We start from the raw sequence: 14,171 nt of genomic DNA, 5'->3' as shown, positions 1-14,171 counted from the left end.
TCAGGAGTTCGAGAACAGCCTGGCCAACATAGTGAAATCTCATCTCTACTACAAATACAAAAATTAGCTGGGCGTGGTGGTGGCGCCTGCAATCCCAGCTACTCTGAGGCAGGAGAATTGCTTGAGCCTGGAAAGCGGAGGTTGCAGTGAGCCAGAACAAGCCACTGCACCCCAGCTTGGGTGACAGAGTGAGACTGTCTAAAAAGAAAAAATCCAAAAGAGGTGACTCATATGGTGGAGTATGGAGGGCTTGGGGGTTCATTGAACACCAGCTGATGAACTGCAGTTCAACTCTGGCATGAATCACCTGGAGTTAGAACAGATCCTGCAAGTTTAAGAGTACAGTTTCCAAAAAGGTTGCCCTTATTTCAGGTGCCAACCACACTTGGGTGTCCCCACGCCACTTGCACTTCAGACCAACTGGCTACACAGTCAAGAGTATCCACGACCCCCTCAAGGCTGATAATGCACTAGAATGACTCACAGAACTGAGGAAAGTGCTGTAATTATAATTTATAGTTTTATTATAAATAATACAAATTAGGACCAGCCAATTGAGGAGATACGTTAGGTAAGGTCTGTGAGTACCAAACACAGAGCCTCTGTGCTTTCTCCCTGTGGAATCGGGGCTGTCGCCCTCCCAGCACATCAACGTGTTCAACAATCAGGACGCTCCATGGAGCTTCAGTGTCCAGAGTTTTTCCTGGGATTTCATCATGTAAGCGTGACTGACTGAATCACTGGCCACAGGTTGAGCTAAATCTCTGTCTCCTACCCCTCCCACTGGTTGGGCTGGCTCAGAGCTTCAGTCGGGGTTGGTCTTTCCAGTGACCGGCTCCCAGTCTGAATTGTCTTGTTAGTAAACTCAGGAATAATCAAGGAGCTCATGAATAACAAAGACACTCCTATCTCTCAAGAAATTCCAAGAATTTTAGAAGCTCCATGCCAGAAACCCAGAATTAACAAAGACCAGACAAAGTCTTTATTGTACAATAGGGGTGAACATTTTGAATTCCTTTAAATACGTTAACTTTGTTTTTCTTTTTTGAGAAACAGTTTCAAAACTCTGTCACCCAGGCTGGAGTGCAGTGGGAGAGATCTCGACTCACTGCAACCTCCGCCTCTGGAGTTCAGGCAATAGTGTCCAAATAGCTGGGATTATGGGCACCCGCCACTACATCTGGCAAATTTTTGTATTTTTAATAGAGATGGGTTTTGCCATGTTGGCCAGACTGGTCTCAAACTCCTGACCTCAAGTGATCCACCTGCCTTGGTCTCCCAAAGTGCTGGAATTACAGGCATGAACCACCACCACTGGCCCAATTTTGCCTTTTTTTATTCCTATTCCTTCAGGAGTGCACAATGGAGTTTTCCTGGGGCTCCATGGCATATAATGGCTCCATTGCTTTGATATTAACGTGTAGGGGATTTATTATTGCTATTTTAAATGCATTAATAAATCCATGTTAATTATTTCTCTTAGTTAAAAACAGTAAACATTTTTAGATATAATCCACCTAAACAAAGTTATTTGTTGTGCTCAATAATTTTTAAGAATGTAAAGGGATCCTGTGATCAAAATATTGAGACCTGCTGATTTAATTTTTCAAAAACTCAAATTTTACCAGTTGTTCCAATAACAAACTTTTACTTTTCCTTATTTATTTATTTTGAGATGGAGTTTCATTCCTGTCACCCAGGCTGGAGTGCAGTGGTGTGATCTTGGCTCACTGCAAGCTCTGCCTCCTGGGTTCAAGCCATTCTCCTGCCTCAACCTCCTGAGTAGCTGGGATTACAGCCATGCACCACCATGCCTGGCTAATTCTGTATTTTTAGTAGAGACAGGGTTTCTCCATGTAGGTCAGGCTGATCTCTAACTCCTGACCTTGGGTGATCCACCGGCCTCGACCTCCTGAAGTGCTGGGATTACAGGCGTCAGCCACCCTGCCCAGTCTCCTTTTCCTTATTTTTCTGGCCAGGATACCACCCAGATTAAGTTAGTTTTCCTGCCTTTTTTTTTTTTTTTTAAACAGAGTCTTGCTCTGTCACCCAGGCTGGAGTGCAGTAGTGCAGTATCTGCTTACTGCAACCTTCACCTCCAGGGTTCAAGTGATTCTCCTGCTTCAGCTTCCTGAGTAGTTGGGATTACAGACATGAGCCACCACAACCAGCTAATTTTTGTATTTTTAGTAGAGATGGGTTTCACCATGTTGGTCAGGCTGGTCTCGAATGCCTGACCTCAAGTGATCTGCCCACTTTGGCCTCCCAAAGTGCTGGGATTACAGATAGTTTTCCTGTCATTTAAAAAGTCCCATCAATTCTCAGAATCCTACCTAGTTATTTTGTAGAATGTTCCTCAATTTATATTTGTCTTATGTTTTATTGTGATTGGATCCAGGTTATACATTATTTGGCAGAAATACTACACGATTGATATTGTGTCCTTCCCAGTGCAATATCAGGAGGCACATAATGTCTCGTTACTGGTTATGTTAACTTTGACAACTTTATTAAGGCAATTTAGTTTTCAGTATTTAACAAGCAAGCATACTAGTTTGTAGTCTTTTCTGGAAGAGTAAGGGCTCCTTCTCCATTTCAATGCCTTTTCTACACCCACCAATGCTATTAGTCACCTTCAAGGGGAAGACTGCTGAGATGGAATTATTTTTAGCAATGATAATAATTTGTTGGGGTAATAGTTGTGCAGCCCGTTGCCGCCATCTAAGCATTTTTACATGGTTTGGTTCATTTAAATCTAACAAACCAGTGAAAGGGCCAATTATTAGTATTTGTATTAAATAAGGAATTAGAATTCTAGAATCGCATACCTGTTTATTATCATGACATGGCTAAGTCGAATTAATAGATAGTTAAATGGCTATTTTAGGCATCAGATCCTTTTGTATGTGGTATCTGAGAAGTCACTGAGGCAGGAAGACAAGGGAAGAATTTGGGAGGATCTCCGTGCAGAGGATTGGGAAAGAGGAAAGAGGAATACAGTTAGAAATAGGATTCAGGCTGAATTCAAAGCCTTAGTGATGACGAGTTCTTAGGTTCGGGTATGTGGGAGAAAAAAACCAACGCGGAGACTACCCTCGGGGCAGAGCGGATTTTGGGCAGTGGGTAGGGGCTGGGCCCCGGATGGAGGGATCGAAGGGCTCTGGCGGGACCCAGATGTGGGTGGGGCAGGGCAGAGTATGGGGGCGGGGATTTTCAATGACGGGCGGGGTTACGGTTGGGCAGCAGGTGGGCGTGGCAGTCATGGGCGGAGCCAATCTGTGAGTGGGTGGGCTTATCGCTAGGCCGAGGGTGGGCGTGACCGACGTGGGGTGGGCCACAGCCGACCAAGTCGGACCCGGCCGTCGGGGGCGCTTCCGGGTGTCACCTCCAGAGGGCGCCGGCCGCGGAGCCGCCCTCAGAGTCGCGAGGCCGGACGCAGCGCGGCGCCGACCCACTCGCCCCAGCCGCCGCCATGAAGGCCGTGGTGCAGCGCGTCACCCGGGCCAGCGTCACAGGTCAGTCGGGCGGGGCTGGGCCCGGGAGGAGCCGCCCCTGACCCCCGCAACCGGCTGTCCTGCGTGGGGGTCCCCCTGCGCCATCCTCGGGGCTGCTGCGGCCCCTCCGCGAGCCTGGTTCCCGTCGCGAGCTCGGTCCCCGCAGCCATGAGTCCCCGGGGCCGGCTCCTGGGCAGCGCGGCGGCCAGAGAGCTCCTTGCACGTGCCCGGCCGGCCCCGGCGCGCCCCTGGCTTAGGGCTCTCGGCAGCGGATGCAGGACGAGCGCGCCTCATTCTCAGCACCTTTGTCCTGCGTGCCGGGTGGCGGAGCCTAGGAGCATCCCCGTAGTCCGCTCTTCAGGGAGTGTTGATGAACCACGCGTAGAGCATTTCCGGAGCAGTCACTCCTCCCTTTTCACTGCTGTTTTTTAAATGTTCCTTTTTTGCTCATTTTTACGTATTTCAATTTTTATGGGGCTTGACTCGGATGAAATGCACAGATGCGAAGTTGCTCCTTGGGCTGAGCTCTGACAGTTGCGTGCACGCACGTGACCGGAGCCCAGTCTGGATGGGGGCGCCCCCGCCAGGACACCCCTCGCCCTAGCTCGCTGAACCCTGTGCCAAGGGATCGGGATCTAAAGAACCGAGGATGAAACACTTCTCTTTTTCACTCATTTCTTGTGGACCAGCCCACCCTATCACTAGTCATCACTTGAGAACTCTAGTCTCGGTTGAGCATCAGAGGTTCAGATGATTAGTGTAGATAATGTAGTCGTTTTAAGGAGACTACGGTACAAAAGATATTTTTTAAAAAACATGGAAATGACAAGCTTTATATTGTCTTTAGTCTTTTTTGTCTTTATTGGCAGAATTATATTGTTTCAGTTCAAATAATTTCAGATATCCTGTCCTTGGAGCCATCTGCACCAAATATGTGTTCTTATGTCCACAGAAGTATGAATCTTAAAAACAAAACAGGCCGAGGGCGGTGGCTCACGCCTGTAATCCCAGCACTTTGGGAGGCTGAGGCGGGCAGATGACTTGAGGCCAGGAGTTTGAGACCTGCCTGGTCAACATGGTGAAACCCCATCTCTACTACAAATACAAAAATTTCCGGGATTGGTGGTGGGTGTCTGTAATCTCAGCTACTTGGGAGGCTGAGGCGGGAGAATCGCTTGAACCCGGGAGGTGGAGGTTGCAGTGAGCCGAGATTGTGCCACTAACCTCCAGCCTGGGCCAAAGGGCAAGACTCTGTCTCAAGAAACAAAACAAACAAAACCCCCCGAAACAAAAAAACAAAACAACAAAAACCCCTACAGAAATAACCAAACCCACCAAAACTGTATATTTAAATCTGAGAGTCTACTTTTCACCCTGCCTAATGATAGCTGTTCTGGTAACTTTGGTTTTGGCAATGGTCCTGGAATAATAGGGGAATAGAGTAGCACTGGGATTTCGGAATTTTAAAGGTTTTTTAAACTTTCGGTAAATATTTAAATTCATGAAAACTGGGAAGATTAATAGATGAAAGATGTTTTGCTTTATTGAGAAGAATCTTACAGTCTCCTGTACTTTTGGGAGGCCGAGGCCTGTGGTCATCACTGACAGATTTAAAATTTGATATTCTCTCTGCTGAACTCTCTATGCTGCTAATCTGGAATATTGAAAATGTGTATTCTGTGAGATGTGCTGAATAGAGTTCGGGTTATTTTGGTTCATTATTTGAATTATATGCTTTTAGTTAGAACTGCCAAACCTGCATATTTTACCTTATCTTTTTTAGATAAGGATGTTAATTATAGGAAAGTAAAGAATTTGGGAATTCTGGGTTGGGAAACCGTGGAATTCTGTGTTAGAGGGGCCTTCTACTTATGCAGGCCTTCTAGTTGTGTTGTAAGGGAAAGGGATTTTTCTCATTCCTTTAAAATGTGGCTGATCTCACTGAAATGTGGCTGTGTTTGAATGGCATTTTATTTTAGGGGTTCTAAAAGGTTAACTTATTGTTTTACAGTCAGGACAGCATAGACTATCAGGAGTCACACATTTTATTTTATTTTAAAGTAGTTGGCTGACTTAACCTTTATTTTTAAATTTATGTATTTATGGTTTATTTGTTTTAGAGATGGGATCTCGCTCTGTCACCCAGGCTGAAGTGCAGTGGCCCTATTATAGCATACTGCAACGTCAGACTCTTGGGCTTAAATGATCCTTTTTCCTCAGCCTCCTAAATTGCTAGACTATAGGCATGTGCCACCATTATGTTCAGCTTAGGAGTCATAGGTTTTACTTTGTGGTAGATTCAATTTATGTGATTGGTCAAATGCATTTTTTTTATATTAACCCTTTAATATCATTTGATGCCTAGTCCATCAGATTTCTCCAATTGACTAATTGGTTTTGTTTTTGTTTTGAGACAGAGTCTCGCTCTGTTGCCCAGGCTGGAGTACAGTGGCACTCTCTCGGCTCACTGCAGCCTCCGCCTCCTGGGTTCAAGTGATTCTCATGCCTCAGCGTCCTGAGTAGTTGGGTTTACAGGCTCACGCCGCTGTGCCTGGCTATTTTTTTTTTTTTTGTATTTGTAGTGGAGATGGGGTTTTTTGAGACCATGTTGACTAGGCTGGTCTCAAACTCCTGGCCTCAAGTGATCTGCCTGCTTCAGCTTCCCAAAGTGCTGGGATTACAGGTGTGAGCCACTGCACCCAGCTTTATCAAACACATTTTGATGCCTTAGGTTGGGTATTGTGATAATCTAAATTTTAAGTTTATTATGGCACATTTCAAACATATTAACAGATAGAATAGTGCAGTAACCCCCATGTCCCATCACTCAGTGTCAGCAGCTAAAATCTGATGTCTGTAAACGCAGTGTTGGAAGAGGATCTAAAATGTTTGGGTTTAAATAGGTTAATTTAAGAGATTGTGAATTCTTGAAGAAATCTCAGGGCTGATGCCACTAGTAGGTGGAGAAATTGACCAAACATCTCAGATCTTTTCCAGCCCTGTGATTTTTTGTTTAAAGTGGCGAGTCTCAGATTTTTTCCCTTGGTGATCCATTTGTTTATAATAAAAGATCCCTTTGAACCTCCTTGTCCTTCCATTTTTCCCTGGAGGAGGGACAAAACTGCTCCAAAATAAGACACCAGTCTCTGTGTCATATATGGACCTTGGTCCATAATTTGCTTCATGTTAAGATAATTCTAAAACTGTGAAAATTCTTTGATAGTGATTCTACTTTTGCGAATCTACTCTAAGCAGATAATCCTAATTGTAGAAAAGGCCTTAGGGCACAAAGATTTTCTCTGCATTATTTATTGAAGTGAAAATTTTGAAACAAGCTATATATTCAGCAAAATGGAATGGTTAATTTGTCTGCTAGATCAGATGAATCTATTCAGAGGTGTTTAGGAAAAGGTTACGACATGAAAAAATTCTTATGCAATATTATTACAAAAATTTATAGGCAACATTATGATAGTTGAAAACAAATAGGAATTAAAATATATGGATAGAGAAAATATTCAAAGGAAATCATTAAAATATTAAAGTGGGGGCCGGGCGCGGTGGCTCACGCCTGTAATCCCAGCACTTTGGGAGGCCGAGGCGGGTGGATCACGAGGTCAAGAGATCCAGACCATCCTGGTCAACATGGTGAAACCCCATCTCTACTAAAAAATACAAAAAATTAACTGGGCATGGTGGCGCGTGCCTGTAATCCCAGCTACTTGAGAGGCTGAGGCAGGAGAACTGCCTGAACCCAGGAGGCGGAGGTTGCAGTGAGCCGAGATGGCGCCATTGCACTCCAGCCTGGGTAACAAGAGTGAAACTCCGTCTCAAAAAAAAAAAAAAAAAAAAAGTTAAAGTGCTTACCTTTGAGTGTTCTTTTTTTCTTGTTTCTCATATTTTCTAAAATGTATAATCCTTACTTTAATGATGGATATAACTTCATGACCTTTATTTTTTAAAACATACTTTGGGAAAAATTTAGAAAGTATATCAGCATTGTAAAAAGTAATGTTGATATATTCAAAGAACAAATAAAGCCAAAGGCTTTTTCTAAAGCAATGCAAATGAGCAGACCAACCCCAATTGTTTACTGCTTATGTCAGGATAGATTATTTCTGTTTCAGCCTTTGAGGCAGTAGCTCAAAGGACAGTAAGTCACACACATATAGTTATTATAAGAAAAGCAGCGCAGAAGAAAATATTAAAAAATTTTTAGCATAAAAGTAAGAGAAATTAAGCTTTACTGATATTTCAGGAATGGGTTGATGTGCTCCCCTGGGGTCTGAATACCAGGTGGTCCCTTGTCATTATAACTGAAGAAAGAGGGAAGTTTCTCACCCCTTCTTTAACTAGCAGTATATTGCAACATGGCACAGTCTATGTTATGGTATTATATTTATAGCTCTTATCCAGCAGAAGCAGGCAAACACCAAGAAAATGGGTGAGTTGACCCTTCTATTCCTGATTAGAACAAGATGAAGTAGTAAAACATACATTATATATAGTCAGTATGTAGTCAAAAATGAAAAGAGTTACATAAATGCAGTGAGATGATAATAACTCAATGAGATGAACATAATCCAATAAGATTATCATCTCCAGTGAGATGAACACAATCCAATAAGATTGGCCAATGATTGGCCAAAAAAAAAAAGTAGAAGATTATCAAGAGCACCACTTGAAATACCAATTTAGTTGGGTATGATGGTGTGTATCCATAGTTCCAGCTACTTTGGAAGTGAATGCCAGGAGGATTTCTTGAGCCCAGGAGTTCTGGGCTGTAGTGCACTGTGCTGACCTGCTGTCATGCCAAAGTTCTGCATCAGTAGAGTGAGTTCCCAGGACCAGAGGACCACCAGGAGGGATGGGCCAGCCTAGGTTGGACATAGAGCAGGTCAGAACTCCTATGCTGATTAGTAGTGGGATTGCCCCTGTGAATAGCCACTGCACTCCAGCTTGGACAACATAGAGAGATCCTGCCTCTTAAGAGAAAAACAAGTAAGAAAAAATAAGGATTCTCTATCATAATGATGGATCCTTTTTTTTTTTTTTTGAGACGGAGATTCACTGTTGTCACTGAGGCTGGAGTTCAGTGATGCGATCTTGGCTTACTGCAGCCTTCACCTCCTGGGTTCAAGCAATTCTCCTGCCTCAGCCTCCTGGGTAGCTGGGATTACAGGCACACACCACTATGCCTGGTTAATTTATATTTTTAGTAGAGATGGGATTTTGCCATGTTGGCCAGGCTGGTCTCAAACTCCTGACTACATGTGATTGCCTGCCTTAGCCTCCCAAAGTGCTGGGATTACAGGCATAAGCCACCATGCCTGGCCCATAATGATGCTTCTTGCTACCATTTGAGTTACTGTCTAATGGTAGTAGGGCATGCATTTGGTTATAAATACATACGCAAACATTAGGAGTGTGTTCTTAGAGACTTTTTTTTTTTTAATGGACAAGGTGCATGATTGAAAAAGATTTGGAGATCATTGGGTTAGAATGTAACCACAGAACTAAAGTGGGAAATAATAGCAGTTTGATGAGTTGAAGCTTAACACATACATTGTGATTTTTATGTGTTATATATTTGTCTTCATGGTAGGTAGGAAAATCATTTGTTTTTATGACATGAACATTTTCCACTTTGTGCTTCCCGTATACTGTGTTACCATATTTGCTGATTTTCCACAAAAAGCGGGAATCTCCTTTCTAATATAGCTAAGCGGGCTTCTCTGGGGGAGGAAAACACAGTTCTGTTTTTACAGATGGGCAAACTTGACCATAGAAAGTTTTGGGTGTCTTTCTCAAGGTAACATAGATGAAATATGGCCCTAAGATCCTGCTTAATGGTTGTTCACTTTATAGCTCCCATTCATTCCAAAGATAAAATCAGAATGGTTGGGAATTATTATCATCTCACTGCATTTATGTAACTCTTTTCATTTTCAGCTATATACTGACTATATATAATGTATGATGTTTAAAACACTCCTATGGTTACTTAAAAGTGCTTCATGCCCTTGTTTGGTTCTGAGTTCTTCTCTCTCTTTTTGTTCCTTTCTAGTTGGAGGAGAGCAGATTAGTGCCATTGGAAGGGGCATATGTGTATTGCTGGGTATTTCCCTGGAGGATACACAGAAGGAACTGGAGCACATGTAAGATGCATTTCTGTCATCGCTATTTGAGTGGGCTATGTGGTGGTGGTGATGCTGGGAACTTCCACAGTATTTTGTGCCTGTGAAGTGAGCCCCTGTCACTTTTAACCACTGTCCCACTGGATGTAGTATGGTTATCTCCGTGTTCCAGAGAAGGAGACCGAGGAAGAGTGATCTGGGAGACCTCACCGTGAAGTCAGCCTTGGAGCAGGAGCACCGCCTATCCTCTGTCCGTTTGCTGCTATGGCCTCAGATCATGCCTCTTGTTCTTTTAATGCAAAAACCAAGCCTCTTTTCTTACGTTTGGTTTCTCTTTTTTCTTTTTTTGAGGCGGAGTTTCGCTCTTGTTACCCAGGCCGCAGTGCAATGGCGCGATCTCGGCTCACCGCAACCTCCGCCTCCTGGGTTCAGGCAATTCTCCTGCCTCAGCCTCCTGAGTAGCTGGGATTACAGGCATGCACCACCATGCTCAGCTAATTTTTTTTGTATTTTTTAGTAGAGACTGGGTTTCACCATGTTGACCAGGATGGTCTGGATCTCTTGACCTCGTGATCCACCTGCCTCGGCCTCCCAAAGTGCTGGGATTACAGGCGTGAGCCACTGCACCCGGCCGGTTTCTCTTTTTGCAATTGGGCAGTGTTATCTGGGCACTATGCATTTTTAGAATACCTACTAGCTCACTGTGAACATAAGGATCTAGAACTCAAGAGAGGTTAAATTCCTTGCCCCAGATCATGCACACACACTTAGCAAAAAACCTTAACCCCAGTTAGAGTCTGGGCTCCCAGACTTTGAAGCCAATGATCTTTTTACTAAGGTGGTGGCGGCAGTTGAGGAGCAGAGGTTGCCATTGCTGTTGTCTGCTGGCTCTCTGAGTTTACAGATGGGCAAACTCCACCATAGAAAGTTTTAGGTGTCTTAGCCAAGGCAACACAGATAAAATGTGGCCCTAAAATCCTGCTTAATGATTGTTCACTTTACAGCTCCCATTCATTCCAGACATAAAATCAGAATGCGCCCTTTGTGTACCCCCTCCCCTCCAGCACCATGGAGCACATTTACTTTAGTTGCTGGATCCATTTATTCCGTCCCTTGGTGCTCAGAGCCTGGGTATAACCCTTCCCAACTGTCTCGTTTGTATTAGATTGAAAATCAGACTCGAAACTGAATTCCTGCTAAGGTGTTGATGATGAATAACTATCATTCAATACTACTTCAGTGATGGTGATATTTTAGTAGCTGTCCCCTGGATACTCAAAGAAGCAGTAGAATAGTGTAATGGCTAAAAACAGGCTATGGGTTTGAATGTCTTTATGGCTCTGACATACTACAGAGCTAGTACTTAGCCTGGTGCTTAAGAGATGTGACTCAAAATAAGACAAATCTTGGCTGTAGAGAGGGGGTAATGAGTAGCACCTGCTCCTGAGGATGCCTATATTAAGAGTCAGTGAATTAGTAGTATTTGCAGAGTCTTTGAAACTGTCCTTGACTTCAACATCATCCAGAAGGTTGACTCTCAAATGGTGGGATTTCAGCTTTCATGCTGGTGGTTCTCTGCTGTGCTTGTCAAATCTAACCCTATAGATGTCACCTGGTCTACTTTCTTGCCATGGTGACTATCCTTCATCCACATGTATAGGGAAAGCCCCTTTGGGGCTTAAGGAGCATGTGGCATAGTTGTCAAGGTGTCTTTCTCCAGGTCTTTTTGCATATTTGCAATAACCATGATTTTTCTCTCTGTATTTGCTGAATTGTTCTTTTTTTTTCTTTTTGAGACAGAGTCTCACTCTGTCACCCAGGCTGGAGTCCAGTGGCATGATCTCAGCTTACTGCAACCTCTGCCTCTCTGGTTTGAGCGATTCTTATGGCTAAGCTTCCTGAGTAGCTAGGATTACAGACACCTGCCACCACACCTTGCTAACTTTTGTATTTTTAGTAGAGATGGGGTTTCTCTATGTTGGCCAGGCTGGTGTCAAACTCCTGATCTCAGGTGATCCACCTGGCTCGGCCTCTGAAAGTGTTGGGATTATAGGCATGAGCCACCCCGCTCAGCCAAATTGTTTATTTTGAGTAGCTCCAAGAAGGGGTATAAAAATAGATGTTATTTATCCTAATGTGACGAATTAGTCTATGAAAAATTAGAATTGGACCCATGTTTTGACATGTCCCTGACCTAAAGGAGCAGAGAATAGGTGGTTGTTGCCTTAGCCCTAGTTCCCAGCAGTAGCTGCTGTGAACTGGAGAGACTGGCAAAAAAGAAGCCAATCTCAAAACAACCCTGTGAGGTAGGACTGTTGTTATTCCATATTGCAGCTGAGGACATGAAGCACAGGGTGGATAAGTGACTTGCCTGAGGTCATGCCTCCTGTCAGGTTAGAGTCATTGTTATGTCCTTATTTGGCTGGAAGCTGGTGACATTTTGGGGGTATGGAGTGTGTCGGGGGCTTGTGATCTCTCAGGGAGATCTCACTGCTCTTTTTCCCTTTAGGGTCCGAAAGATTTTAAACCTGCGTGTGTTTGAGGATGAGAGCGGGAAGCATTGGTCGAAGAGTGTGATGGACAAACAGTACGAGGTTCTGTGTGTCAGCCAGTTTACCCTGCAGTGTGTCCTGAAGGGGAACAAGCCCGACTTCCACCTGGCAATGCCCACGGAGCAGGCAGAGGGCTTCTACAACAGCTTCCTGGAGCAGCTGCGTAAGACATACAGGCCGGAGCTTATCAAAGGTAAGCAGGAGAGCCACATCCAGGAAGGGGTCTCCGGGACACTCCTGGACAGACAGAAAAGAGAGCCTGTAATTGTAGCATCTCCTTTTCTGGAAAGTCATTGTTTGTGCTTATTACTTACTTAGAACCACAAAATAGCTGCCACTATTGCTGGTGTTGTACTTAACACATGTCCTCAGAATGCTCCTGCTGGCATTTGCCCTCCTCCCTTCTTCTGTTCACATTTTGAAACTGTTTGGGAACCCAGAGGTGTGGCTAATACAGTGGTGTTTCTTTGATTGTTTAACTTAGCTCTGTCCAATAGAAGTATAGTGCAAGCCCCAAATGTGAACCAAATATGTCATTTTAAGTTCTAGTAGCCATATTTAAAAAAGTGAAAAGAAATAGGCAAAATTAATTTTAAAAATATATTTTATTTATTTATTTATTTATTTTTTTGAGACGGAGTTTCGCTCTTGTTACCCAGGCTGGAGTGCAATGGCGCGATCTCGGCTCACCGCAACCTCCGCCTCCTGGGTTCAGGCAATTCTCCTACCTCAGCCTCCTGAGTAGCTGGGACTACAGGCGCGCGCCACCATGCCCGGCTAATTTTTTGTATTTTTAGTAGAGACGGGGTTTCACCACGTTGACCAGGATGGTCTGGATCTCTTGACCTCGTGATCCACCCGCCTCGGCCTCCCAAAGTGCTAGGATTACAGGCGTGAGTCACCGCGCCCGGCCAAAAATATATTTTATTTAACTAAATATATTCAAAATATGATTTTACTATATAATCGGTATAAACAATGATGAAATAGTTTACCTTCTCTTTTTTTCTAAATAAAGGCTTTATTTGATTAAAACAGTTTTAAGATCACAGTAAAATTGAGATGAGGGTACAGAGCTATTCCATATATCCCTGCCCCCACATGCATAGCCTTCCTCATTATCGACATCCCCCACTAGAGTGGTGCATTTGTTACAACTGATGAACCTAAGTTCATTGTTGGATTATAACAGCTATTCATGGCACATGATTATCACCCACAGTCCACTGCTTATACTAGAAAATGGAGAGACATTCCATGTTCATAGACAGGGAGATTCAATATAGTCAAGGTGTCAGTTCTTCCCAATTTGATCTATAGACTCAGTGCAATCCCAGTCTAAATCCAGCAAGTTTTTTTGCAGATAACAACAAACTGATTCTAAAGTTTATGTGGGGAGGCAAAAGACCCAGAATGGTCAACAGAATATTAAAAGAGAACAAAGTTAGAGGGCTGACACTGTATGACTTCAATACTTATAATAAAGCTATGATAATTAAGACAGTGTGGTATTGATGAAAGAAGAGAGAAATAGACCAATGGAACAGAACAGAGAGGTCAGAATTTGACCCTGATAAATACAATGAATTGATCTTTGACAAAGGAGCAAAGGCAATACAATGGAGCAAGGGGTCTTTTCCACAAATGATGCTGGAACAACTGGATATCCACGTACAAAAAAGTACATCTAGACAAAGACCACAGACCCTTCGCAAAAATTATCTGAAATGAATCATAGGCCTGAATGTAAAATGCAAACCTATAAAGCTTCTAGAAGATAAAAGGAAAAAAATCTAGATTATGCTGGGTGGGATGATGACTTTTAGATACAATACCAAAGGGACAATCTATGAAAATAAGAATTGATAAGCTGAGCTTTGTTAAAATTAAAATTTTTTTCCTCCATGAAAGACACTGTGAAGAGAATGAAAAGACAAGCCACAGATTGAGAAAAAATATTTACAAAAGACATATTCTATAAAGGACAA

At 43.4% G+C, this 14,171-nt stretch overlaps 1 protein-coding gene across 1 annotated transcript in view; it reads left to right on the top strand.

Annotated features, from left to right (window-relative positions):
* The first annotated feature begins 3,450 nt into the window (after positions 1-3,450).
* The window catches only part of DTD1 (D-aminoacyl-tRNA deacylase 1), a 158,009-nt gene continuing 147,288 nt past the window's right edge, over positions 3,451-14,171 (top strand). The window contains exons 1-3 of the mRNA XM_012474555.3: positions 3,451-3,515; positions 9,562-9,652; positions 12,141-12,376. Of these exons, the coding sequence (XP_012329978.1) occupies positions 3,473-3,515; positions 9,562-9,652; positions 12,141-12,376 (370 nt within the window). The 5' untranslated portion in view covers positions 3,451-3,472. The remainder of the gene's footprint in view (positions 3,516-9,561; positions 9,653-12,140; positions 12,377-14,171) is intronic.

Source organism: Aotus nancymaae, unplaced genomic scaffold, assembly GCF_030222135.1.
Source record: "Aotus nancymaae isolate 86718 unplaced genomic scaffold, 86718_ANA_hifiasm-v0.15.2.pri h1tg000001l, whole genome shotgun sequence".
NCBI classification, from domain to species: Eukaryota; Metazoa; Chordata; class Mammalia; order Primates; family Aotidae; genus Aotus; species Aotus nancymaae.
This window is presented reverse-complemented; position numbering and strand designations above follow the sequence as displayed.